Raw genomic sequence first — 26713 nt, 5'->3', positions numbered from 1 at the left:
CATCTACCTTAGCTGAATTGCGGTCGTTCAACTATGGAAACTTGGATTATCATCTGTGTAACTACCAGGGTTAAACAACAGCTTTGACAAAACTTCTTGGTTAAGATTGCTCCTTAGCATAGACATGATGATACCAACACGAGATTCATTTTTTCTTTTTTTCCTTTAAATAGCCCAATTGGGTTCCAATGTACGCAAAAATGGGTTGAGCTCCAAGGTAGCACCAGACCCACAAACCTTATACATTAAAGCTAAAAAATAAAATTGCGGCTCAAGAGCTAACTGACCAAGCTTATATCTAGCCATCAATATCTCCATTATATCGAAGTAGGATTGGCTTTAAACCAAGCACACAGTTGCCAGAAAACGAACAAATATTGAACAAGCGATAAATGCCCATAAGAAAACAAGTTAATATTATTTTAGTATCCAACTGTTGAGTTAAGAGTTGGTGTGTATAGCAGATAAAAAGTTAAAAACAAACACAAGTCATCTCCACCATGCTAATAATATACATAATATCCCTAATGTTGCTACCACAATCTGAAGAAACACAGTTTCTTAAGATACCGTTAAGTTTAAAATGATGTTTAACCCAACATTGCTATACAAAACATGCTTCTTCCCTTGATGGTAGAAATCATGCTATAATTTCTTGTACTGTTCAATCAAACGGGATGCATGAAGCCGTGAATCTGGAATGGTAGTGCATCCTAGACTTTGTAAGTATGCAATCTGCCAGCATAATGTACAACATAAACACAGGTATGAGACAGAGTTTGGTGAGCACAATCTAAAACTGTTATGTGGTCACTAGCGTTTCTCTATTTCAGGTAAAAGGTAGACCGGTTAACAGTGAAACAGTGATATATATTCACCCATTTGACATGTTAGAGATAAAGCATAACCTGAATCTACCCAACCAATCTTAATGGGTCAAATATGTTGCAATAATGAAAAAACTGATATTTTGAGACGAAACTGAAAACTCACCTGCTTAGATGTAGCTGAGGATGAACCCATGGCGCTTTCAATCCTTAACTTTTGGAAATGTTCCTATAAGTGAAGAACAAAAACATCATTGGACTTTTGTCTTCCAGAAATGATGCGTCATTTTAGTCTGTAGCAACATATAAAATGACAGATTTTCTGTGGTAACCGTTTACTAAATGTCCATGTGGTAATGCAATTTATGAGATATAAATGTTTCAGCCCAAAGATGTTTATGTTTTACCCAACCCTTGTCCATTTTGCCACCGCTGAGAAATACTAGTAGCAAAATTCTGGAAATGATTGTAATTTGTAAGTGTAGGATGGTTGTTTAATTGTTAAAAAACGAACCTGCTTTTCCTTTGTAATAAACGCACGCTTGTCTGCAGGAATTCTTAACCACTGTAGAACCTGATAGTAGTGAGAGAATAGTCATATTAGTCATTATAATCATATATAATGGACCAGAAATAGTGACCGGATATAGCTGAATATTGGTCTTGAACCTACATTTTCAGCATACTGAAATGCTTCGTTGCTCTTCAAGCATGACTTCAGAGTCCGAAGAACGTCCTAGTAAATTAACACATTGGTTGTGAGTTGTGACACGCTATGATAAAACTTGGTTCCAAACAACTACAAAATTGAGATTTAAGAAAAGGTGTAGCCAGATTCATGGGTTTCTTTTAAGCCAACTGGTAAATTTCTAGTACATCTGCTCTACCGAGATTCAAGAAAAATGTGGTCACCTTTTGAGCAGTTTTTTTTGCTCTAAGCCTTTCATCAATAACAAAGGCAACCTATCAATAAGCAGAAATCAGGATCCAGTTATGTCATAATCAGACTTGGAAAGAATCAAGTAGATGAGTAAGTATGAGAAAGAACCTTATCAAGCAACCTCTTTGGTTCCTTGAAAGCTGCCTTCTTCGCCCAATGATTAAATAAATGGGATACAGTTGCTCGTTCTTCGCTACTAAATCTATTTGATCAATAATATAAAAAATCCAAATTTGTAAATTTTTCTAGAACTTTTAGAGTTGCGGTTAAGGAACATACAAAAATTTATTAGGACCTTTTCAAGAAATCATTCCCATTGCATGGCAAGATAGTTTCATATGGATCTTTGGAATCATCACCAGGTATATTGTTGAAAGTTTCATCTGTTTCTGTTATTATCATAGCATGTTTTGTGGCTTTCCGGTAATCATTAAGACATGAAGTTTTATTTAGAAGTTCCTGTTGCTCTGCTTGCAAATACCCTGAACCCAGCTCATCCTATAGATGAAGTCAATAATAAATTACAAGTCAAAAGTGACCTTTAATATGTGCTTAAACTTAGAAGACAGGCACCTGGATTTCAAGAAGATGCCTTGGAATCTCGTTTAAGAAACGTGAAGGTTGCAGAACCTGAAAGAAAGCAACACTGGTTTTAGGGCCAATTTTCATTCACCAATGAATAGATCAACCCATGTTACTTTTTATTTTCAGATGGTCAACAAGGAAGCTTAAATTGTTAGCTTAAGCCAAACAGGCGGATAATCTCCAAAAGTGTACTTTTATGCATAGAACTTCCTTAATCATTTTATCCAAAAAACTAGATCAGTATAAAAGACGACCGCAGTAACTTTTAAAGCTTAAGAAATGAACAAATTTTACCGTGAACCCAGTACTCCAAACTGTACCAACAATACCCTTATGTATTAGACCTGTCTTGACCCAACATACCCACTTTACCCCATCTAGTTGCTCTGATCCGGAAAAATAGACTAAATTACCACCACCTGGTGGTTAGGATAGTGGCACCCACTAGGTTGTACAAATTTCTAAAAACTATTAAGAAACAAAAATATAGCCAGCAACCAGTTATGTTACAAGATATGATTAGACTTCACCTGCCAATGTGAATCCATAGTGACATATAGAATAAAAAGTTTTTTCCTTGCACGAGTTAATGCCACATATAGCAAGCGGCGTTCCTCCTATCATTGTTCAAAAAGAAGAAGCATCATGGTATCATAAAGAATGTAACACTTTTTAAGTAACATGCAGAGATAAGTTAACTTGAATTCAAACGCATGCTTACCTCAACAGAGGCACAGGTTTCTTTCGTGACGCCATTAAATTCATGCAAAAGGGGGATCTCATTTTCATTTGCCTGAAAGATTGATCCATGAGTAGTTCCGTTTAAGAGGATAAATATCAGCACATAGAGTTCTATTTCAGTACCTTTACAATGAAGACAGTGTCCCACTCTAATCCTTTGGACTGCAAGGAAGCAAAATGATTAAATAGTAGTATTGATGAAATTCGATAAATCAAGGTTTTATAGCAAATCGGGAGTATGATCCCTGATTAATTTTGACCTGGTAATTATGATCATCTGCCTATGAATGGGTCAGTTTGAGTTTTTTTTAGCTCAAAATGATAGAGTGAGTCAAATGGAAAAAATGTGATATAGGGAACCGGTCAAATAGGTCATACTGATTAAAAGGTCGGTAACTCGGTATGGCGCAAACAAGCCAAATTTACCCTTAGTGTACTTCCACTTTATTCAAGGATTTAGATTATTATTTTTACAGTACTGCTCATGTAATCATCTTTAATTGAGTACTTAAAGGAGAGAGACAATTATATCAGTTTCAACACTCTTTAAAATGGCTCAATACCCAACCCACCCATAATGCCACCTCTAACTAATTTACAAACAAAAAAATGTTACAAATTTAGAGGGATACGAAATGTACCTGATGAATGGTTGTAAGAGTAACAGCATGACTATTATCATGCCGCCTCACACGAAAATTTTCTGTTTCTCTTTCAGTAATAAAATCTATGAACTCTTTAAGTATAATTACACACCCTTTTTCTGCCGTGTCTTTATTATTCTCATCTATATCAAAGTTGTAGGATTTTAAAAAATCAGAGGCATCATCCAGTAGATATTGAAGAACCTGCATAAACAGAAAAAAAAAACTTTTGTTTATCAACTTTTATATGAATCTAACTAATGATTATAACTGATGAGATAATTACCGATCTAAGATCATGTTCTTCGTTTAGCAACTTCCCTCCGTCAACATCAAGAACAGCCCGTTGTTCAAGAAGGTACTTCTGTAAACAATATATATATATATATAACAATTTACAGGCTTATCATATGTAACTAGTTAATGCTATCTAAATTCCATGAAAGGCATACCTGAGGTATCATGTTTGCCACTGATGTGATGACGGCTGAAATGGATTGTTCCTGTAATAATAATAAAACCTACCATGAGAATATGAGAATCTACTTGTCTGTGTTTAGAAATATTCATAAAGTTAGTATTTCTTTAGCCAAACTAGGAACAATCATATAAAGCTTATCCTGAAACACTCTTAATTTACTATTTCTATATATTAGATTTTTAGGAAAAAACTGAGGGACATTCTCATATAATTATGAATTTACAATTAGACTAATAACAGTAGAGTTTTACTTACCCTGTGAACAAGATTTGAAATAATGTCCAGAGTACCCAAAACCTTACGTCCTTGGGTGAGATGACTCCTGCAATGAAAGATGCAGTTCATTAAGTGAAATGTGAACTCAGAATATCTTAGAAATTTGCTTCTATATAGATATATACGGTATATGCATCAGACCTTTTAAAGGTACCGGAGATCTTTGCACCAAATATATCGGAAGCAGCAGATATGAAGCTGCATTTTCTTACAGATGAGATTTTATTAATATGCTCAATTATCTGCAAAGAAAGAAAGTTAAAATACATTTCTTGGTATCAGATTATCAGATCTGTAAGGTTATGAAATCAGCATGAAATTCGAGAATAATGCTACAAAAACTTATACCCTCTTTATTTCGTCTTTCTCTAGAAGCAGGAGGGCCTTAAACACTCGCCTAAATGACCCATCATCACACACCGCCAATGTTGTTCTGAGCATAGATATGATGACCCTAACTACCTGTGGAACTTTCATCAGTAACTAAGCAAACACCAAGTAACAATATCAGAATTTGACACTAGAATTTGCCTGATTGCATTTACTTGCTAACCTTTTTCCTGTAAAAAGCGACTCCATGAACATTAAACGGGATTTTTCTATCACGGAAGGCTGTTTGAAATGTCTTACCCGACACCTGTTACATCGAAAGCAAAGCTAGCTGTGTAAAACTGATCAAAAGTTACCCAAAGTATATATATGATGCCTAGAAGTTAACTTCCTAAATCGTTCTATTTGAGAGTATATGTTATTATTATAAATATAATATTAGGTATATTTATAATCTTAACTGATGCACTAATTGCTAAATTAAGACTTACTTTATTGAAAAGAAAGTGTTCCTGGTTACTGACCCAAACTATGGCCCCTTGTACCAAAAAAGCATAAATACATGTTTTGATATGTTACTCAACCAGCCCATATTTCCACCTCAACTAAATTTATTAAGACTTTTAATTAGGTGTGATAGCAAACAAGGTCAGCTGGATTGACCTGTCTCCGGTAAAGAATAGCAATCTCTCCAAACGTGCCTTTGACAGATGAACTCAAAGATGTGAGTTCTAGTATCTTATCAACAACAAATGAACACTGTGCGTCCTCGTTATAACATTCTTTGACAGTAATCTGAACAGATAATACAGATCATGCAAATCATACATACACCTCATGCATAACATCAGTATGCATTCAAAAAAAAAAAAAAGAAGGTTACCTTGGAACCAGAAGAATTGTCAGTAAGAACCTTGCTTGACTGACATCGTTTTGAATTATTTCGTATAAGGAACGATGCAGCCTCAACAATACAACGGGTAGAACGATAGTTTTTATTTAATCTGATCTGGGATAAGATTATGTGAAGAACAAAAAGAATTATTTTAAGATATAGTTAAATCTGAAACATCAAATAGTTACAGATAACACTGAAAAAAAGGAATGTGCAAGTGTTGGTCCACCTCCTTGTGAGGCTGCAAATCTCTGCGAAATGACTTAAATCCACTAACGTCTGCACCATTGAAACTGAAGATTGACTGCATAGTGAATTAAAAGATCAGAGTTCAAGTTGATGTGAAGAGACAGGGATGAGTTGAGCTACTTATGAGAAGGTTGTAAATGGTTGAAATTACCAAGAGGCCAAACTTAGAGGTGGCCATTTCACCACAATTTACATATAAATAGTCGCTATGGGTTATATTTTGTCAAATAGGTTAAACTTATGTTTCTAACTAATATGAAAACAGTACAAATAAACGACCGGGTCAAAGGTTGTCCAAAATGTATGCAAATGCTAGAACCTCATATATCACTTTACTTAAAAAGTTAGATTATTATTGCAATAATATTGTTTAGTAGTAATATTTAATACAGTTATGACTTTTTAATGTAAGCAAAAACTAAATGATATTAAGACGGTAATTATAATAATATAACTACCACGTCTTGACCTGTTAGCAAACTATCCCAATTTGCCACCTTTAACCAAAACTTTACAGAAACTGTGTACCTGGTCCTCGTCTCCAACAATTGTTATGCGCTTATGTGATGCAAGAGTTCGCAATAAATCGTATTGCATAGTACTTGTGTCTTGGAATTCATCTATTACAATTGCTTGCCATGTCTCCTGACACTCCTTAGACACTTCAAATCATATGAAAACAATATGTGTCAAGAATGAGAAGCTCTACCCAAACAAAATATCATATCTACCCCAGATGCCTAACCTTCGGGAAATTCGCTAAGCAGCTTGACAGAGCAGCTAATTAAGTCGTGATAATCCAACGCATTACATGATGCAAGTATGTCCTCGTATTTCCTAAGAATTGCAGCCTGATTGAGATTCTAAGATCAGACTGCTAGTTTAAAAGGTAACAAATTTAAAAAATAAAAAAAAATAGTCCCTGAATCAATCTTACTCCAATCTCATTTCCCAACCTCTGGTAATCTTTAGAGGTTTTCCCAGAAGATTTAGCCTGTGATATAATAGAATATAGTGTAAGGCTATCAGAAATCGATGAAGGAATCTAGCAAAGCATATTAGGACATAATTTGAAGAGGGTGACCTACTTGTGCCACAAATTTTAACCACTTCTTTGACTTCTCTCTAAAGTCTTCTGGGCCATTTTTAGAGACATTAGAGACCTCAGAGAGTTTGTCAGAATCCGATGTCGATAGTTTCTTTCCACTTTCAGTGAGCCGCACTGCTTCAACGACCGCCTTCCTTTGTTGTCCTTGACCATATAGCAAAAAGTCTGGTGTACGGCCTACCCTATTATGACAAGTAATGTTATAGGGAAGACACAATGTGATATTAAGTAAACGTATAGATGACAAAAGTCATAAGAGCTTACGACCTACCCTATTATGAGAAAAATATTATAGGGAGGACACAAGGTGATATTAAGTAAACGTGTAATATAGATGACAAAAGTCATAAGAACTTGTCAAGAGGTGACAACATCAGAAAGCCTTCAATATGCATACCTTGTTGCACTTAATTTTCCGTGTTAGATTGATACGCTGGTCAATACTGAAGGTGGCAATTTCAGAACGGTCAACTCTGGTTAGGTTTAATCTCTAATTGGTCACCCAGATAAGAATTGACAAAATTTGCTAAAAACAAAATGGGTCATGTATAACGCATAATACCCTCAAAACCATTTTATATAGAACCTACAGGATATGGAGTTAAATGTAATGTTTTGTAAGAATAATGCGCATCATTATCAACCCAACCCAACCCAACCTGACACCATCTGTACCCAACCCACCTATAATCATGTTGACAATAAGTAAAAAAGTTACATACTTCTCAGCATGTAAACGACAGAATTGCAATGAGAATGAATGGAAGGTGCTGATCATGAGTTCCTTTGCTACTGCCTTTCCAGCCACTGCTCCGATTCTGTCTCGCATTTCTGAAGCGGCAGCAGTGGTGAAAGTCATAGCCAATATGTGGGATGCTTGAATGCCCTAGTTGTTTGGTCAAAAAAAAACATATAGAAAACTTTTATAAGTCACTAAAGACTCGATCAATTCACAAATTAAGATGTAACAGGCTACTTGATGATATATAGTACCTTATGAAGAAGCATTAAAACTCGGCCGACCATGGTAGACGTCTGAGATAGAAAAGCATTAACAAAAATATATATTTAGTAAGCCAGGTTTCAGGAAAAGATAGAGGGATGTCAAGGAAAAGGGAGAGCAGAAGCACAACCTTACCACTTCCGGGACCTGCAACAATCATCAAAGGCATTGTAATGTCACTGCAGGCTGCTTCACGTTGTCTATCATTTAAAGACTGCATATATTTTGCGTACTCATCAGGCATGCCTCCGATTTCCGAATCCTCAGAACTCCCAGACTCTTGTTTCCCAGATTCATTGCCACTACTTCCATCCGTACTATTATCAGTTTGTATGTTATCCAAAACAGCAGGACCCAAATCACTTCTAAATTCAGAACTATTCATTTTAGTATGCACACTCTTCAACATAATGTCACGGCTAGACTCCTCAACTGTCATATTTGACTTTATCCCAGACTCGCATATTTCATCAATTTCGGCTAAAATGGCATCATCAAACTCTTCATAGAAAATGGTTGGCATCACTGTCAAAGGCTCGTTAACACTAGAACAAGACTGTTGTCTGATCGGAGTTACAAATGCTGATGAACCAACATCATTTTCCATTAAGGCACCCATGCTCATATCACCATTAAAATTATCACAAAAATCCTTTTTTTCAACTTCACTACTTACAGTAAAATCTAACAGCTTGGTTGGAGTCTTGAACGAATCCAAACTAGGTTCTATCTCATCCAGAGCCTCGACACCAGAACTTAAGTCAATACTGCTTACAGAAACTTTACTCAAACATGAGTTCCCACTATAACCTAACTGTTTTTCTGGAGTTTTAAATGAACTATGAGAGATTCCATTCTCATTGTGCAAAACCTTTGTACAATTTCTAACTGAAAGCGGAGTGTTGGATGAAATGTCTGAAAGTGGCATTCTATTAACACTTCCAGCAACCACATTAGAAGTATTTGACGAAATATCTGAAAACGGGACTCTAGTAACACTTCCAACACCAGATGGTCTAGTCCCATTTCTACAACACAAAACAAAACATAAACTATCAACAACTTTCATGAATAACAAAATAAACGATAAGTGTACCAAAATGTATCCAACTTCTAAAACATCTTATATAACATATAAACCGATGATGTGGTATCGGTTTTGAAGACGTTGGAACTTATATGACTGCCGCGCCAGCAATTGCTGGCGTGGCAATTATATAAAGTCATATAAGTTTCCACGTCATCATCAAACAGCCGCCATATCACTAGTTTACAAGTTACAAGTAGGGAACCAGATACATACAACAACAATATATTGAAAGTTATATATACATATACATACAACAACAACACGATAGAAACGTTCTGGAAGTTAAGTTAGATACAAACAATAACAAAATGCGACAAATTATTAGCCCTAAAAATAAAAATGTGAATTAATTGAATTACAGTTAAAAAATTATATAAAAACAAAACAAAGGGATTTAGAAGGTTACGTACTTTTGAGGAAATGAATCGGAAGTATCGCGACAACGCTTTCGATGGAGTAAAGCTTTGGCGGCTCTGAAGTTTCGAGAAATCCGAGCCCTTTGTTCATCTGATAATTCTCCATAACCCTCATTTTCTTTGTTCATCATTAATTTATTATTATTATTGTGTTAGATAAATATAGGAATTAGAAATGTTGGTTTGTGAGTGCTTTTTAGAGTTTTATAAAATCGAAATCAAAATCATAATTATACGAGTAATTAGGGCGGAATTGAAGAGTTGAAAATAGAAGGCGTATACGAGAAGTGTTGAGGTTTTCCCTCCTGTGCTGTTGCGTTTAAACTTGTTTCTGAAATTTGGGTTGCGGGTCGGGTTTTAGATGGGCTGGCCCGTTTTTTGGGACAAAACTAGTAGCGAAGTTCTGAAGTAGTGTAGAATATTAATTACTATAAATAATTAATTGTACTACATAAAAATATATTGATTTAATCTTGATTATTTATATCTCTACAAATAAATATGTCATAATTTTAAAAATTCAAATCGATAAAGAATTAACCTATAAAAAATGTTTTCAGAAACAAAAACTATCATCACCAAAAATTAATAAAATTAATTTATCATCGCTTATCATGTGGGCACGATTCTAGTCCAATACTCCAATCCAAAATGTGTTTACATTGGTTAGACAATCCTTTTAGCAATCTAAAAAATGCGATGAGTTTTAGTAGAACTTTATTGAAGATGAATGAATATTATTTCTTTTTATCCATACTTTTATTAATTTATTTAATTTTGTTCCCTTCAACTAACATAATTTTTTACCAAAAAAAATGGTGAATGAGTTTGAAGGGAAAAAATAATTATTATATAAAGGTATGTAGGGTATATTAGTAATTTAATAAGATGTCTACTCATGTTCTTTTGCAATCATCTCAAAATTAGGCCGCAGATTTGACATAAGCAAAATATGTAGGGATCACCCATGGATTTCTTTTCCAATCACCTCTTTTCTTTTTCTAAAAAACACGTAATAATCCACTTTTTTTTATTTTTGTTTTCTTTGTTTTTTATTCAATCTTAGTTCTTATATTAAACCCTAGACCGCTATTTATGCGCCTTAAGGACTTAAAGAAGAAAGGGCATGGAGATTGACCCTGCTCATCGACCTTCTAGTAAAGCTAAGCAGCTAGCATCTTAAATAACTTGATAGTTAGCCGCATTCAAAACGTATGAACTCCGTATCTAGGTCGTATGATTTCCGCATAGTATTACTGTTAAATAAAACCATCCTTTACTTTATTATGAAGGATAGAAAGACTCACCCTAGCCACTATAGCAACCCCACCCCCAACTCTAGCTCCCATACAAAGAGACTGTGCTTTTGTTCGGTTTGTGTATTCTTGGGAGTTGGGACAAACATTACAAGTGAATCTTTAACTTGTAATCATGAAAACTTTTCTTCTGTGTTTGCTATTGGCACTGGCCACCGGGAGTAGCAATTGAGGACTCAAACATCCATCTAACTATTTAGTTAACCACTGGTCCGTGTCAACTGTCATCGCCACATCAAAAAAATCCCCCACTACTAATCGTTGATCCTTTTAAAAAAAACATCGTCAATACATCACTAACCAACCATTCGTTTAAGACCCACTTATTTTAATTCTTTTTATTCTAATGTAGTAACATGTAGGAGAAAGAAAAAAAAAATGAGCGAAACCACGAATAGCCCGATAATCAACGTACCACGACTCACACCTAATGGTGTTGGCTCGTGGTCATAACTCAACTCATGAGAATGATGAGTCAATGATGATTCCACAACGAAGGCGTTTTGGTCTGAACATAACAACCCATGACGCATAAAGCTGAAACACAACTTATTTGTTATGGTCTGAACTTGGTACAACAATTAGTTGCAGTCTAAACAATTTTGAGGTACCTAATATTTACAAAAAATGAACTAACCGTGCTCCATTGTACAACAAAAACCTACAAAAGTTGAATTTGAATAGGTCATCAGCATTCAGCACCGTAGACCCAGTTATGACAAATCATTGTATGAATAAGATGCAACAATCATCCCAATCTAATGAGTCAAGGTGAATGAATCAATTAGGTATGTATGAGCAGTCTGAAAAAGTTGCTCATAGTCCAGGTATAGATTCAAGATTGTATTTTTCTGAAGATGGTAATTCAGTTTCTTGGTTCTGCATCGTTGGTTTCTTGATGGCGTCAAGAGTTTGTAAGTAGTTGTAAGAGGGATTCCGACTTGATGGTGGGGCTGGGTTACTAATTCTACTGGCAAGAAAACGACGAATTAAGCTTCTCAGAAAAGGAGACATGGTGTCCGGCTCGTGTTCCAAGTAGTACATCATTCCACCCATACAAGCACAGAACAGAGCTACCTATAACAGATTATAAATAACCGTCAGACAACACAAATGGATAAAACTGAAGGATGAAGTAAAATACGATTATACAAATTCCTTTGGATGATTGTTTTGAACTAATTTCTGTATGTCTTATTGTCTTTTTTATTATTATTATAATTAATTTTAATCTTTTTCTGAACATCTAAATTAAGAGCTCACAACTTATGAAGTATACAATCATTTCATTAATATTCAAACATTTCTAGATTTGACCTGCCTGAGCCATTATAATATAAAATAAATCAAACCGACCGATTCATAAGTAAGTTGATATTTCCACCTCTACAACTGACAATTCAAAATTATACACCTTAGCCACAATAATTAATTTCAGGGAGCAGTAACCACTAACCAATGTAATGACTGTATTCTTGTATTAAAAACCTAGTTATATTAATGGAAGATGATGCTCTGATGCCATTCACCAGACTACTTTCAACATACAGTGAAGTTTAGAAGAAAAGTTACCTCAGCATTCTTGATATCTGGAAGTACACGGCGATTGACTAATATATACCACAAAGATTCTCCAGCTCGTGGAAGAACATACAATCCCAGCTCTCCTCTTCTACCTTTCTTCTCCAAAAGTACAGATAATGCAGCTAATCCACCTGCAAACCAATATACAAGCTTGTGGTCCTGTGATGCCGCTTTTCTGTGCAAGCAGATGGCTCCCTTACATTACAAAGAGAAACTTGTAAGATATAGATATGAGTCTTAAATGACGAGTGGGAACTAACAGGAGTATAAGCAACCTGAAAGATTCCAACAAATGAAGAAAGAAATGCTGTTGAGCGAACAGCTCCTATGACTGCATGCCAGCTGGTTCTAAATGGAGCGTCCATAAACTGAGCAAGAAATGAAACATGACGGATATTATTCCATCCAAGAAGAACTAGTAATTAAGAACGATATATTCAACAATGATCCGCTAGAGATGGCAATGTCATCCCATTTACTTATAGATGGGCCAATTCAGATTACATTTTATCTCAAACAGGTCAAATGGTAGAATAAAGATAGTTGAAAAAGGAATGGGCCAAATGGGTTGAAAGTCGCTCTGATTGTAATTTTAAAACATGAAACATTCTAAATGATTTAATTTGAAAAAATAGATTATTATTGAAATATTATGAATGGGCAATCATATTTGGCACACTAGTTATATATAAAACTTGGAAAAAACATGTATTGGATCAACAAGTACCAAAATTTCCCACATTGATCCATTACCAATAGCAGCCCATTTTGCCTAACTCCAGTCACTCTTTGAGACCAGACCACATAGTTGAATCCATGAATTAGTATAGAAAAAGCAACACGATTAAATGGAAAAGCTAACCTTTTGCAGGCGGAGCACAACGAATGGTACAAAAGTAAGCGAAAAATAAAGCGGAAATGTTTTCTTAAAAGTAGCTGATGTCGCATATGCATTATGAGCCAAGCATGATTTTGTGCCTGGGTGTATTATTGAACAAGGTATAATAGACGGAAACTCTTGCAATGCAACAACATCAGCACCCTTCACGGTTGATAAGTAAGAAGATAGTGATGCGACATCTACTGGAGAACCTCTACAACATTCCCTAACTGCCTTGTATACAGGCTTGGCAACAGGCCCAGTTTTCTGAATAAAATCTTGATATGATTTTGGCAAGCTCTCAGGACGCATGACAAAAGCATACATGACCTGCAATGGTTAAGCAAAAGGTATCAAAAATGTAAGTTCGTCTCCAATTAGCACTTAATGAGAAAAATCAGGATGTAAAAGCTAAACAACTAAACAAGCAGGTCTAAGTTTTTCAAATTTATCTAGAAATGTGATCATTTAAAGGTTAGCTTGAGACTGCTACTTGAATATAAATGAAAAGAAAAAAAAGGATTACTAACTTATGGCAACTATCAATCATGAATACGTTAATCCTACATGTACCTGAGCACAAGATAAAGCAAAGAGTAATGAATCCCCATGTCTCCATGAACTTCCCCATAGATGAAACTTGTTCTTTGATTTTGCTGAATTATAAGCACACTGTTAAACAGCAGATATGTTAGCACATCTTATCTTCAACACCCAGCTCTCTTGTTTGAAATTTGAAAAAGATGTTCCTTAAAACATGTCTAAAATCCAAAATCGTGTAGGATAATATCCAAGTTTTGCCCCATCTACCAAAAATATGAATACGATTTGTATATGACCTAAAATAATGATTGCATTATGAAATACAAGTTAACCACGTACCTGAGCAAGCCTAGCCAGAAGATATAGAGCAAGTGTACGCCTCCGGTTGGAATCATCTAATGCTAAAATAGACAAACTTGCGATAGAACCTGCTAAAATTCTGCTCCATCATCACCTTTAACAAAGTCATATATGTGAACTAGGTATATTGGGAACAATAGCTTGAAGAAAAGTAAAAAAAAAAAAAAGACTTTACTGGGAATCGGGAATACTGGTATATTACTAAAAAGATCTACAGACGTAAACATTTCTACTTATTACACGATAACTTACACATTGAATGGTGTTTCTTTCTTTCTGCATTTCCTCAATAAACATCTAAGTGCATGGTATGACCCGGTAAATCCTCCAAAAAGCAAACCAACCCGGCAAGCCTCCTCTCTCACTATCAAGTCTTTCTCTGATACCAGTTGCTGCATATAACTCAGTTAATTACTACCAAAACCCATGCTTAAAATAAATTGACATACACATCAATCGACACATAAATAAAAAATTATCCAAATAAAATAATAAATATGAGAAAAACAATATCATAATATCTTCCATGTTGTTGCAGTAATGTAAAAATCAGTGACAGTTAAGAGTTAAGACGAATGTGTCATCTCTTGACGAAGTAGAACTGTAAGTTCTACCACCTTGTACAAAATAGGCATAAGGTTATTTCTGGATCTTTACTTCATAGCAAGTCAGTGAATATCCCACTTCAACCATAAACGAAGTATAGACGCTATAATTAGATAGTTATGTCCAAAAACATATAAAAGAGATGTTCCAGGCATAGCTAAACTAACCTAAAGATGCCTAATAGATTTTAAAAATGTATCCTGGATTCATAGGTACTAAATATAAGTTTAAATTTCACTTTTTCTAATATGTTTGCTCTTTTAGAACACCTCCATTTACGATCAAGTACTCGCATGCTAACTCAGGAAATACTATGAGTGTCTTTGTATCTAAAAGCCCATTGACTTTTACAATATTTCAACATTACATAGATACTACATATAGCATTATAGTTTAGAATAAACAAATTTCGATAAAACACAATCTTTATATGAAACTCAACTAAAAACAATTTCAAACTTTCAACTGATCATTCCCACATTCTGATTCAAACCCACGGATTACGCACTCAACTGATCGTAATTCCACACTCGATTTAATTTAGTTTCAGCTCACAATATATCATAATATTCATAATGCTAACTTCATTTTCATACAAAACAATCACTACCGAAATTCATAAACCTATAAACAAACTAGATCATTTCGAGGCTCAATTATGCAGAAAAAATACAAACACATTCCTAATACACATACAAAATTACAAATACATATATACGTACAGATAGATATATAGATACAATATATTCAAACCTTGAGATCAAGAAGAGAAGAATAGGATTTCCGTCTAGCGAGTTTAAAAGCACGAAGCAATATTCCAATTCCGACACGAACACCATAAGATAATAAAAAGCTTTGACATAGATTACCGATAGCGTTCGCTACACACGATTCATCGGCGTGATCGCACGGCGGATATAGCATCTTCGCGCGACGTTGCCGCCGTTGTAATTCCTCAATTGCTTCTCGCAATCGATCCTCCGCTTCTCGAAGACGTTGTTCCGCCGCCGCGCCGTCGAATCCGTCCAACGCAGGTGGCGGAGATGCGGCGGTTGGATTGGAATTGGATTCGGAGAGAGGATGCATTTTTTTAATATATTTTTGGGGGAATGAAATGAGGGTTTGTGAATTGACATGGAGATAGAGATATGATGATTGTATCTACATATTTTATTCATTTTAATTTTGAATTTTTTGATTTAATAATCGTAGTGATAGAATGGAGGTACAAGTAGGGATGAAGAAAGTACAAGTTTTTACAGCGGTGAAAATAGTAAAATGTATAGCGGGCCGGGTTAAGAATATGGGACCCGGTGTGGGGATAGAAGTTGCTTGACGCCAGCCAATGTCAAGTGACTGAACCACAACTCTATACGATAACAATATTTTAAGGTACTATACACATCCAACTATCTTGGCATTTTTCATGAAACAGTGAACTACACTACTATAAATACATATATTTATTTTACTTTACCTATATCTATACTATCATATAAACTATTTTAACTTTTTTTTTTAATTTTAAAATATGATTTAAACTACTTAAATTACCCTTCTTCTTTATTCACTAATTTAAATATTTCTACCTAATATACCTATAATATCCTTAGACTAGTATAAATATACCTAAATTACCTAATATACCTATAATACCCTTAGACTAGTAGGAGCAAGGCATTACTCGGCCAAAAAGTGGTCGAGAACGCCTGGAAACGCCACATAAGTTATATTAATTAATAATGACATTTATGGTAATTTAAAAATAGAATAGTTGAAAGAAAAAGGGTAAATTTATATATATATATATACTAGAGTGCAAACCCGTACGATGCACGGCTAGGCCAAAATCACTTTACTGCATGCAACTGAAGATGTGTTTGGGAATTAGATTCGGTTTAATCTGATTCAGTTTCATAAATGAGTTTACATAGAACATAAAACTCGTGTGACAGATTAGAAAAAGGTAAAAGATTTTGGCATGTCCTGTTCTAATGTCTACTATAAGAACAAGTTATTTGTTATTGCAAGCTTTAAGGGGATATTTGGTACATGTGAATGGTAGAGAATGGAATTAAAAGAGTGAATGGAATAAAAAAAAGTAGAATGATTCATATGTTTGGTATAAGCAGAGAATCAATATTATAAACAAGGAGGATAATCATTTCCCTTGTTTAGTTATATTTTTCAGTGAAATGGAAATGAATTTTTATATGCATTTTCACTTATGTATTTATCTATGGATTAACTTCATTTGTTAAGCCTATATATATATATATATATAGGGGTGAGATAATTTGAGACCACCTCTTATTTTAGGACCAACTAGGACCATTGATTTTTGTACACCATCATGATCTACTACGATATACAAAACTTTTTTGTAAAAACACTAAGACTTTCCGGCGATGGATCCATAGAAGAATCATGTGTAAGTTACTTACACATGTGTAACTTACACATGTGTAAGTGTGTAAGTTAACTTACACATGATTTTTCTGTGGGTCCGTCGCTTGAAAGTCTTAGTGTTTTTACAAAAAAGTCTTGTATATCATAGTAGATCATGATAGTGGTGTGTAACTTACGAAAATCAATGGTCCTTTTTTAGACTTTTTTTAGTTGGTCTCAAATTATCTTTCCCCTATATATATATATATAGGGGAAAGATAATTTGAGACCAACTAAAAAAAGTCTAAAAAAGGACCATTGATTTTCATAAGTTATATATAGGGGAAAGATAATTTGAGACCAACTAAAAAAAGTCTAAAAAAGGACCATTGATTTTCGTAAGTTACACACCACTATCATGATCTACTATGATATACAAGACTTTTTTGTAACAACACTAAGACTTTCAAGCGACGGGCCCACAGAAAAATCATGTGTAATCATGTGTAAGTTACTTACACATGATTTTTCTGTGGGCCCGTCGTCGGAAAGTCTTAGTATTTTTACAAAAAAGTCATATATATCGTAGTAGATTATGATGGTGTACAAAAATCAATGGTCCTAGTTGGTCCTAAAATAAGAGGTGGTCTCAAATTATCTTTCCCCTATATATATATATATATATATATAGGGTAACTTTCCTGTGAGAACAGGTTTAAAATAAGAACGGTGAGAATAGAGGGTAAAAGAGGAATTTTGACATGAGATAGATTTTTTTAAAAAACTTTTATTTATGTATTAATTTTGTAACCACTTGGTAACTAATTGTACGTAAGGAAAAAAATAACTTCCATCTCAATCTAATTCAATTAAAAACATAAATTCTTTAAGTTGCACAATTTATATTATAAGTTGTTTGATTTGTAGAAAATTACAAATGGATGAACAATTAATTTATAATGTTCATGGATGCACAAACATCGATTAAGTTAGAGGATGCATGATTAATTTAAAATGGATGGAAAAAAAAAATAGTTTGAAGATACAATATGAACATGCGAATGAAATAATTTGATTTTATAGATTCAGGATGCAAAAAAAGACAAACTTTAGGATGCACAAATCAACACAAGAGGATGCACAAATCAACACAACTTCAGCATAAAACAAAGTTAGGATGCACAAATTTTACAAACATAGGAGGATGCACAAATTATGTAAATACTAATAAAATGCAATTTTTTCTTACTCGGTAATTGAAAAAGAAAGGAAAGAAAAACACGTTGGATGCACAAAATATAATGAACGCACTTAAAAATAAACTAGATAAATATTGCATCTGAAAGAAAAAGAAAAAAAGAAACACAACGGATAAATTCAAAAAACTAAATATTAGTGAACAATTTATATAAAACAATTAATAGATGATATGATGTTCATCTAATAAATGTTTATCCAAATTAGACCACCACGTCAACGGTTTAGATTTTTTTGCAAAAAAGGATAATTATTTTTTTCTCAAATTTGATTTAAAGATATGGAATCTTCATATTTTTGGTTTTATAACTACTCGTAATTTGCAGAAAATATTTGAAGGCTAGATTGGAAGATAGCAACGTGGGGCAGGCATTGAAGGATTTCCTTATATACCCTTTTAGCATTATTTTAATATTTAATTTGCTTGAAAAAGTTGTAACCATCGATCTAGAAAATCAAAGGCCATGATTTGTTCTTATTGGTTCTTATTTTTAAGTTATTCTTATTGGATGGGCCTCCTATATATATATATATATATATAGCAAATAAATATAAAAAATCGTTTGTAACCACAAGCTACATCACCAACAATGGTTTAATATATAACAATAACATAGTTATAAAAAGATTTAAAGCTTTTACAAATTACAAGTAATGAAATTAAGGACTATATACTATCAACATACTAGACCAATAAATCAATCTGTACAAACATATAAAGTATCTCTGACCAAATTTTCAACACCAAATTAAGTATACATACTATCTATGATATGAGTAAAACTTGCACAAGATCATGGAGATCAAATAACATGCAGCGAGCATATCAATGTATATCAACCATTGTAGATGACAGAAAACATTACCCACAACTCATACAAAAGCAAACTTGTAATACCAGCAGTAAAACATCAACAACTTAGCTGGCGTAGAAAACACAACTAACACCATTAGCAACAAGCAACGTTAGACTCGATACATATGAAATAAGCCTGACATCGCATTGCATCAATTTGACAACATCTTTCATTTATGTTATACACAAATTCCTTGAGTACCTGAACTATATAACAAGCAAACTTAAAATGCAAAGATGCACGATAAACACACATTTGACATATCAAGAAATCATTGTTCAGTCCACGATAATACATAACCCAACAACTAGCAACAACCCAAGACCCGAAAGATGGAAAACTCAACAACTAGTATATTGTTGAAGATTGCAATACATTATCTAAAAAAGCGAACACATTAGTTTAAAAATTTAGTAAAGAGGGCTACAACAGGTGAACTTAATCACATAAATCAACTACTTGACCAGGTCGTGTTGGAAGGTTTAATTATATAAAAAATTGCTAGGTTAACTGATACACATACATACTGACAATTAAAATAGATGAAAATAGGTTTAAAATAAGAAATAACATGAAACATTTATAATGTGAAATACATAAGAAAAAAATAACATCATTAATCAAATATTAGATCTTATATCATCATCATACAATATACAATCGAGATGAAAAGAAAGACAAAACAATAGATGTGTACATCGTTTAGGTTTGAGAGAATGACCAGAAGATTCAAACATTATTGGCTAGGTTTGAACCATTTTCATTAGCGAGTAAGAAGAAAAAGGAAAAAAGAGAAAACTAACCCTAGTATGGATGAACAACAGGTTCTTTGAAAATCAAGGTTGATGAAGACAAAGAGAACTAACTAGGTTGGAATTCATCTTAGATAGATCTGAATGTTTCCTTTTGATTTTGGGAGAAAATGTGCAAGTCACGTGATAGGGGACTTTTATACCCTCGGTTTTTTAACACGACCTCTGATTCACACGAGATAAGAAGTGGGAAAGGCTCCCATCATAATTTTTCATTCCCAGCTTTTCCTTACCATTTACAGAGGAATTAAAATTAGAGAATGAGAATGGATATCCGATTATATGTTTCCATTCCACGTATCAACCAAACAGAGGATATGTTTCCTTTTCCATTTCTCATCTTTCCTTTCCATCCAACCAAACACCACCTAACATTATTGAATATCCACTATACCCTTAATCAAGTTAATTTACTATGTACATCCTTTAATTTCTAAAATAACTACACTAGACCTTTAGATCAATAAACTACACTACTCGCAGCTACCGCCAGTCGCTACCACCTTTACCTGTCGTCACCATTATCAAGCCATCACTACCACCAAGTTTTGAATAGTTTTGAATAACCTGAACATTGGTTGGGCTTAGACTTGTACTTGGGCTATTAATATATCCTACAGTTTATATAGTCTATTTAAGCCTGTCCAACCGTATTTTAGACTTCCAAAACACCTTCAACCCAACACCAAAATAACAAAAATAAAATTTGCGATTTTTTTCATTCACATTATTATTCACCCCCAAATTCCCGCAAATTAAAAACCCTACAAAACCCTAATTTCAATCTGGGTATTCACCCAGTCACTCACAAAAACAATTTTTAGAAAGAATGGATCACACGGGTGAACAAGATCAAGAACACGACGTTTACGGCGGTGAAATTCCCGATGAAGCCGAGATGGATGCCGATTACGATATGTCTAGAGAAGAACAGGAAGATGTGGAAGCTAATCCTAATAATTCTAAGGTATTTTATATGTATATATATGTGTATATATATTGATTAATTGATTGTGTGTAAGTTGAATTTGAGTTTTTTAGGTTAAAGTTTTTTAATTTATGTGAGTGTGTTAAATATATAGGATTTAGAGGAGATGAAGAAGAGATTAAAGGAGATCGAAGAGGAAGCCGGTGCGCTTCGTGAAATGCAGGCGAAAGTTGAGAAGGAGATGGGTTCTGTTCAAGGTATTCACTCTTGTTTTAATGTGTGTGTATATATATATATATGACGTGTAATGTTGGAGGATCATTGTTTATGACTATCTTAAGTTTGCTTTTTCGTAAATGGGGATATTACGATGATGTGATTTTGTATCGTTTATGTGCTAACAGACAGGGTTAGTGGGAGAAATTGATTAAGCTGTGTAGTTTAGTTATGTATAGGGCTCGTTAAGGCAAAATCAATGTTGTTTCTTCAGCTTATGTTGTATTTGAATATTCAACGAGTATCTTCCGTTGACCACCGTTGATCGTGGTTTGTTTTTATATTGATGGTAAAAGAATGTGTGGTGACGGTTTTAGTATAGTATGGTTTTTGTGATTAAGGCCTAAAGAAGTATAGAAGTTTCGTATTGTTTCTTTGTTTATTTTAAACTAACCGGTAGTGAGTTAATGTGAGAAAAAGGAAAGTCTTTAGAGACCTGGTTTATGTCATTTAGTTTTGTGTATATTTATCTATTTCAAGGGTCTTCTTTTATCATTGGAAAATCTTTTGATGCCCTGCCTCCTCGCTAGAATTGGATAAAAAAGATGTGAACTATGATTTTAGGAGGCGTTAGGTGCATAGCGTCCAAAATACTTGAAGGCTCTGCATATTGACAAACTACTTACAAACCACTTCTACATAATGTTTTCTAGCTTCAAATACTATACCATTATATCATGCTGCTATATAAAGATCAACACAATCCATGGTATACAAAATGAAGCCTAAGTTGAAAAAATTAATCTTGTTTGTAGTTAGTTTAGTAAGTTAAGATTGATAGAAATGTTAACAGTTAAGTATAATCAATTTGAAGAGAACTGTTATAACCGGTTTAGTTAATTGACTGAATATTTATAGTGGTCGGAACACAGTTTGAATGTAGGATAATTTTGGAAACGGTGGTTGGTTTAGTTGCACTACTTAACAATAAATTAACACATTTGTTGGATATGGATACAAGTCTTCTAATAGTAATTTCATTCCCTTTTTACAACAAGATTGACATCCTCTACTTTGCAAACTTAAAAATTAGATCATGGAAGTTGTAAAACTAGGATACCAGATAATTGAGTTTTTGCAATTAATTCATGTGTATCATGATTTCTTTCTAATACCGATCTTCCTTTTAAGATATAGATGTTTCATTATTTATTTTTATCTTAATTTATTGACATTCTTTTTGCTGTTTGAATTTGGAATTATCAGAAGACCCCAATGCTGCTGCTACACTGGCTGAGAAGGAAGAGGCTGATGCTCGTTCGATATATGTTGGTAACGTAAGATATTTAATCCTTTGTTCCTTTACCTTATTTCATTTTCTATAAAACCTGTCTTGGTGTGCAAAAGTAGGATATCATTATATTTTGTACAGTTATTACCATGCTTAATAGTTATTGAATTCTTAAGGGAACTGTCACCAAGTACTGTGTTTCACCGTTGTCCCACTTATGCTACTTAAACTTATCTGAAATGGTTTAGATGCAATTTGTGTTAGTGGTCACATTTGCTGAATTTGTGGACCTTCGAATTTCCATTTGTTCTAGTAAATAGTTTATTATTACATTTGTTTTTCATCATTATTATAATACTTATATTATAATAAATCTGTCTTTCAAAGTGTCAACTTATATCTGACTGGCAAAACCAACTTACCCCTGTCTTTAATCCCCCAAAGGCCAACAAATCTACCGAGCTTGCCCCTCGTTTTGACTGATGCAGTTCCCCCAACCCATAGCCATCGTTTATCCGCCTTTATCAGTTCCAATACGATGTAGTATGGTCAAATGGTCTCTAGCAGCTCCACCTTTATTGCCAGGGTGTTACCTCGAGAACAGAAGCAAGTCGAGAGAAAAACAGAGGTTATAGAAATAATAAATATCATTGCTACTGATCATATGAAGTAAGATAAAGTTACCGAGTATACTTTTGGTGCCCCTACTTATGTATGTGTGGAATCATTGCTAATAACTGTAGAGAATGTGGTGTAAAAAGATGCCGCTACCTTTCTGTTTTGGATTCAAAGGACATATTACAAATTGACAATATAATGAAATACGGTCAAGTTACCTCCGATGCCTATGCCCTAAACGTTATTTGTTAATTTTTAAATGCAGATTTTCTGAATCACTTATTTGATATGCCTTTGTTTAGTGTTAGCTTTAGTTACATGGTTTATTTTCTATATCAAATTCTAAAAAAAGTTAATTTTGGTTTAATGAAGTTGTTTTTGTCTTAATACTCTAATCCCTAATTCCCTATCTCTCTTCTTGTGCCAATGCATTGTATTGGATGCCACTCTTTATTCTTTCTTTAGAAGTATCTTTTGTATATACTCTTGGAGTGGCGCTCATATTCTCATTTTGAACTTCAGGTAGACTATGCATGTACCCCTGAGGAGGTTCAGCAGCATTTTCAGTCTTGTGGAACTGTAAATAGGGTGACAATATTAACAGACAAGTTTGGTCAACCAAAAGGCTTTGCATACGTGGAGTTCGTAGAACTTGAATCTGTCCAGAATTCTTTGCTTTTGAATGAATCAGAATTGCATGGGCGCCAACTTAAGGTCGTAATTACCTTCTATTATGTTCATTACAACATATTCACTATATGTGGCAAATTGGGTGGGTTGGGTCACAACATTGGGGCTTCCCGGGAAGGCGGGAATACTTCTTTAGCCTAATTTTGTAAGCTTCTTTGTAGATAATTAATTTACTTAGTTAAGCAGCTAAGCTAGATGATACCAAAATGATCTGACTTGGAATAAAGTGATTTGGGAGGGTAACAGGGTGTATACTTGAATAACATACTCGGGGTGACTTTTGGCCCGTTTATCTAACAAAGTTTTCTTAGTTACTCCTTTGAGGCTGAACATAACCTATATGACCCGTCTTTAAATAAATGTCCTGAGAATTGCTACCTCTTATATTACAGATATTGGGCTTCCAATTCTCACTAGTAATTTTTATGCAGGTTGCTGCTAAGCGAACCAATGTTCCTGGGATGAAGCAATTCAGAGGGAGGCGTCCCAACCCGTATGGATTTCGCTCACGAAGGCCTTACATGCCTGTCCAACCAATGTTTTCTTCATATGGCTACGGGTATGTACCAACCTATACCTGAAAATGTAAATGATTGAATTTTTGTAGTAACTATGTGGCAAGTCTGTTTTGATTAAGCAAGTGATTGAGCTTTGAGGTTATATATCTTTTTGTGGTGTACGTTGTACCTACACTTTTGTGAACTCTACACTTGGACTTGCTACTTTGTTTTTGCAGCGAGTATTGTGACTATGAATATTCATTGAGGAATAAGTAGACAGTTAGGATTTAATTGAGTGGCTTTAGTTTTTTAAAAGATCAGTGAAGGTTTCTTGTTTTGAAATGTGTAATCACCACTGTGTGGCATATTCTGTTTTAAAAGGATAGAACTCCATTTCACTACTGTTATTACTAAAGAGATTTTTAAAACCTATCTATTATACAAAACTACAAAGCCTTTACCCATCATGGCACAACATTTTTAAGATTGAGGTGCTCGGATGGGAATGAGCCAAATCATCTTTTCTCGGCCCTATAAAAATGTTACACATCTCTCTCTTTCTCTTTGTCTTTCTGTCTTTGTGTCTCTATCACCACCACTACTAGCCACCTCCTCCAATTGTCATTGACATTCGGAAACCGCCTTAAACAATCAGAAATCGCCAAAATAATAGATTATTGAGATGTATCTCGTACCAAGTTTTGATAAACAATGCGTTCTCAGTGACACTCTTCAGATTTAACCTAATTTTTTTTTGATGGCGAGAATAGTTTTTCAAGTTGTTTATATGTAGCTGTGTTATCATAGCTCTCTAATTTTTATATACAAAGTCGTCAAACAAGTATTAATCATATACATACACTTACCCTATTTTAGTGTTCATACCAGTTATCTCAATTTTGACCAATTTTCATTTGATGAATCAAACATAAATAACTGGTGTATATGACTTAACATTTCCTTTGTGCAAATTGCTTTTCCTTTTGTTTTCTCCAAATTTTGGTCAATTCTTTTAAGTTATGTGATAAGTTTTCTACCAAAGGTCTTGTAACTGACATGATTCTAAAGCTTACGAGCATAAGATTGACAAAGTATTTATGTTCAACTGTTTGAATTAAAAAATATTACGAGAGTATACTCTTTTATGTTTTTCAATAACCCTGTATCTTGATATTTGCATTTGTGATGTCGAATATGGTGAAGGTGTTTATGCTGCAACCTTCTGATAGCTAACATATATTTTATCATGTTGCAGAAGGATCCCAAGAGCCAGGAGGCCGATGTGGTACAGACCATATTGATGAGTGACAACTAGATTCGAGACTGGAACCGTTGGTCTATAGTAAACGATTTTCTTCTGTTGTGTACTTTGCTGTCAGTGTCTTATTCTTATTTCACATCTGCTTGCTCCATCAAGTGGTTAAGACTTGTTGAGCCTTTAGTTATCTTGTGTCTGTTATAGTTGGAAAAATGCTGAGAGATTTTTGCCTAACAGGAAAACTGTAAACAGAATGATGTCGTTATAACCATTGGAAAGGTTGGATCTTTTCAAGGTATAAGGTTGCACCTTTTTAATACGTAGGCAACTACCAGTGTAACCTTGTGCCTTGTAATTTTTAAGGTTCATTTTTTGTGCTAATTTGTCTCCGCTTTATTATCTCGTCTCACCAAATTCTGACTGTCTTTTCCATGTCTGAGTACTCTGCTGTTGAAAAATTGATTTTTCGCTATAAGTAATTATCAAACAATTTCTGGGGACCTGCTTGAGATTTGAGAGTTTGAGACAACAAAAGATAGTATTTTCAATATATATTGCCTTGTATTCATAGCATGTCTATCATGTCGTATTAATCAGTGTATGCATCAAGTTAAATCAAAATTTGAAAGTGTTACACCGTCTTATATCTACGTTATGCGTATATATACATGGCTAGATGAAGAAAATTTCACTTGAACGACCATTTTGAATGAGTAATGACTAATGAGCGTGTAAACTGAAACCTTGATATATGTAAAAACGTTTAAATTTTTTGATATAATCTATATTAAACCTATCCGCGTATGAATCCGTGGGCTTAAAATCTATTACATTTATACTCGTAATAAGCAGCTTATATAAAGGCGATCACAGTCCTCGAACTAACATATTTTATGTGTTGAAAGACTAGTAAAAAGATTGCACAAAAGGCCTTACATACATCTTCCAGAAAGAAGGAAAGTTGCTTAGTTCATTTAAATTGGACTCAATGACCTGAACAAAGAGGTCCAAGACTAAAATAGAC

At 34.1% G+C, this 26713-nt stretch overlaps 3 protein-coding genes across 3 annotated transcripts; 1 reads left to right on the top strand and 2 right to left on the bottom strand.

Annotated features, from left to right (window-relative positions):
- Positions 1 to 404: 404 nt before the first annotated feature.
- LOC122588008 (ATP-dependent DNA helicase SRS2-like protein At4g25120) lies at positions 405 to 9713 on the bottom strand. Its single transcript, XM_043760156.1, has 29 exons — positions 9580 to 9713; positions 8210 to 9107; positions 8070 to 8111; positions 7799 to 7962; positions 7057 to 7258; positions 6906 to 6962; positions 6714 to 6819; positions 6497 to 6630; positions 5949 to 6023; positions 5708 to 5833; positions 5488 to 5619; positions 5048 to 5131; positions 4843 to 4956; positions 4636 to 4736; positions 4474 to 4540; positions 4190 to 4240; positions 4024 to 4101; positions 3735 to 3941; positions 3217 to 3255; positions 3074 to 3145; positions 2883 to 2969; positions 2341 to 2397; positions 2063 to 2265; positions 1876 to 1969; positions 1740 to 1790; positions 1501 to 1563; positions 1342 to 1401; positions 994 to 1056; positions 405 to 735 (listed from the first exon to the last, which is right to left on the bottom strand). Exons 1-29 carry the CDS (start codon positions 9711 to 9713, stop codon positions 646 to 648), a joined length of 3651 nt encoding a protein of 1216 aa, XP_043616091.1. The 3' UTR covers positions 405 to 645.
- Positions 9714 to 11429: 1716 nt separating this feature from the next.
- LOC122587145 lies at positions 11430 to 16040 on the bottom strand. Its single transcript, XM_043759235.1, has 8 exons — positions 15628 to 16040; positions 14521 to 14660; positions 14248 to 14347; positions 13939 to 14037; positions 13348 to 13695; positions 12761 to 12853; positions 12474 to 12680; positions 11430 to 11978 (listed from the first exon to the last, which is right to left on the bottom strand). The coding sequence occupies exons 1-8, from the start codon at positions 15958 to 15960 to the stop codon at positions 11718 to 11720; spliced, it is 1581 nt and encodes a 526-aa protein (XP_043615170.1). The 5' UTR covers positions 15961 to 16040; the 3' UTR covers positions 11430 to 11717.
- A 4826-nt stretch (positions 16041 to 20866) lies between these two features.
- Positions 20867 to 26070, top strand: LOC122587102 (polyadenylate-binding protein 2-like). Its single transcript, XM_043759180.1, has 6 exons — positions 20867 to 21155; positions 21271 to 21373; positions 22599 to 22669; positions 23764 to 23955; positions 24363 to 24490; positions 25687 to 26070. The coding sequence occupies exons 1-6, from the start codon at positions 21018 to 21020 to the stop codon at positions 25730 to 25732; spliced, it is 678 nt and encodes a 225-aa protein (XP_043615115.1). The 5' UTR covers positions 20867 to 21017; the 3' UTR covers positions 25733 to 26070.
- Positions 26071 to 26713: the final 643 nt, after the last annotated feature.

The sequence above is a fragment of the Erigeron canadensis genome, chromosome 2 (assembly GCF_010389155.1).
Source record: "Erigeron canadensis isolate Cc75 chromosome 2, C_canadensis_v1, whole genome shotgun sequence".
Lineage (NCBI taxonomy): Eukaryota > Viridiplantae > Streptophyta > Magnoliopsida > Asterales > Asteraceae > Erigeron > Erigeron canadensis.
The sequence above is the reverse complement of the archived record's forward strand: the minus strand, read 5'-3'. Positions and strand labels throughout refer to the sequence as shown.

Excerpts from the sequence above, each read along its gene's own strand:
- LOC122588008 (XM_043760156.1), bottom strand. The coding sequence starts at position 9,713 with ATGAACAAAGAAAATGAGGGTTATGGAGAATTATCAGATGAACAAAGG. Across the intron at positions 6,820-6,905 it reads GGTTGGGAAATGAGATTGGA|GCTGCAATTCTTAGGAAATA; the intron begins GTAAGATTGATT and ends AATCTCAATCAG. Across the intron at positions 6,024-6,496 it reads TTGTTGGAGACGAGGACCAG|TCAATCTTCAGTTTCAATGG; the intron begins GTACACAGTTTC and ends TTCACTATGCAG.
- LOC122587102 (XM_043759180.1), top strand. The coding sequence starts at position 21,018 with ATGGATCACACGGGTGAACAAGATCAAGAACACGACGTTTACGGCGGT. Across the intron at positions 21,374-22,598 it reads GGAGATGGGTTCTGTTCAAG|AAGACCCCAATGCTGCTGCT; the intron begins GTATTCACTCTT and ends TGGAATTATCAG. Across the intron at positions 22,670-23,763 it reads GTTCGATATATGTTGGTAAC|GTAGACTATGCATGTACCCC; the intron begins GTAAGATATTTA and ends TTTGAACTTCAG.
- LOC122587145 (XM_043759235.1), bottom strand. The coding sequence starts at position 15,960 with ATGCATCCTCTCTCCGAATCCAATTCCAATCCAACCGCCGCATCTCCG. Across the intron at positions 14,661-15,627 it reads CTTCTCTTCTTGATCTCAAG|CAACTGGTATCAGAGAAAGA; the intron begins GTTTGAATATAT and ends AGTTATATGCAG. Across the intron at positions 14,038-14,247 it reads TTCTGGCTAGGCTTGCTCAG|TGTGCTTATAATTCAGCAAA; the intron begins GTACGTGGTTAA and ends GCTGTTTAACAG.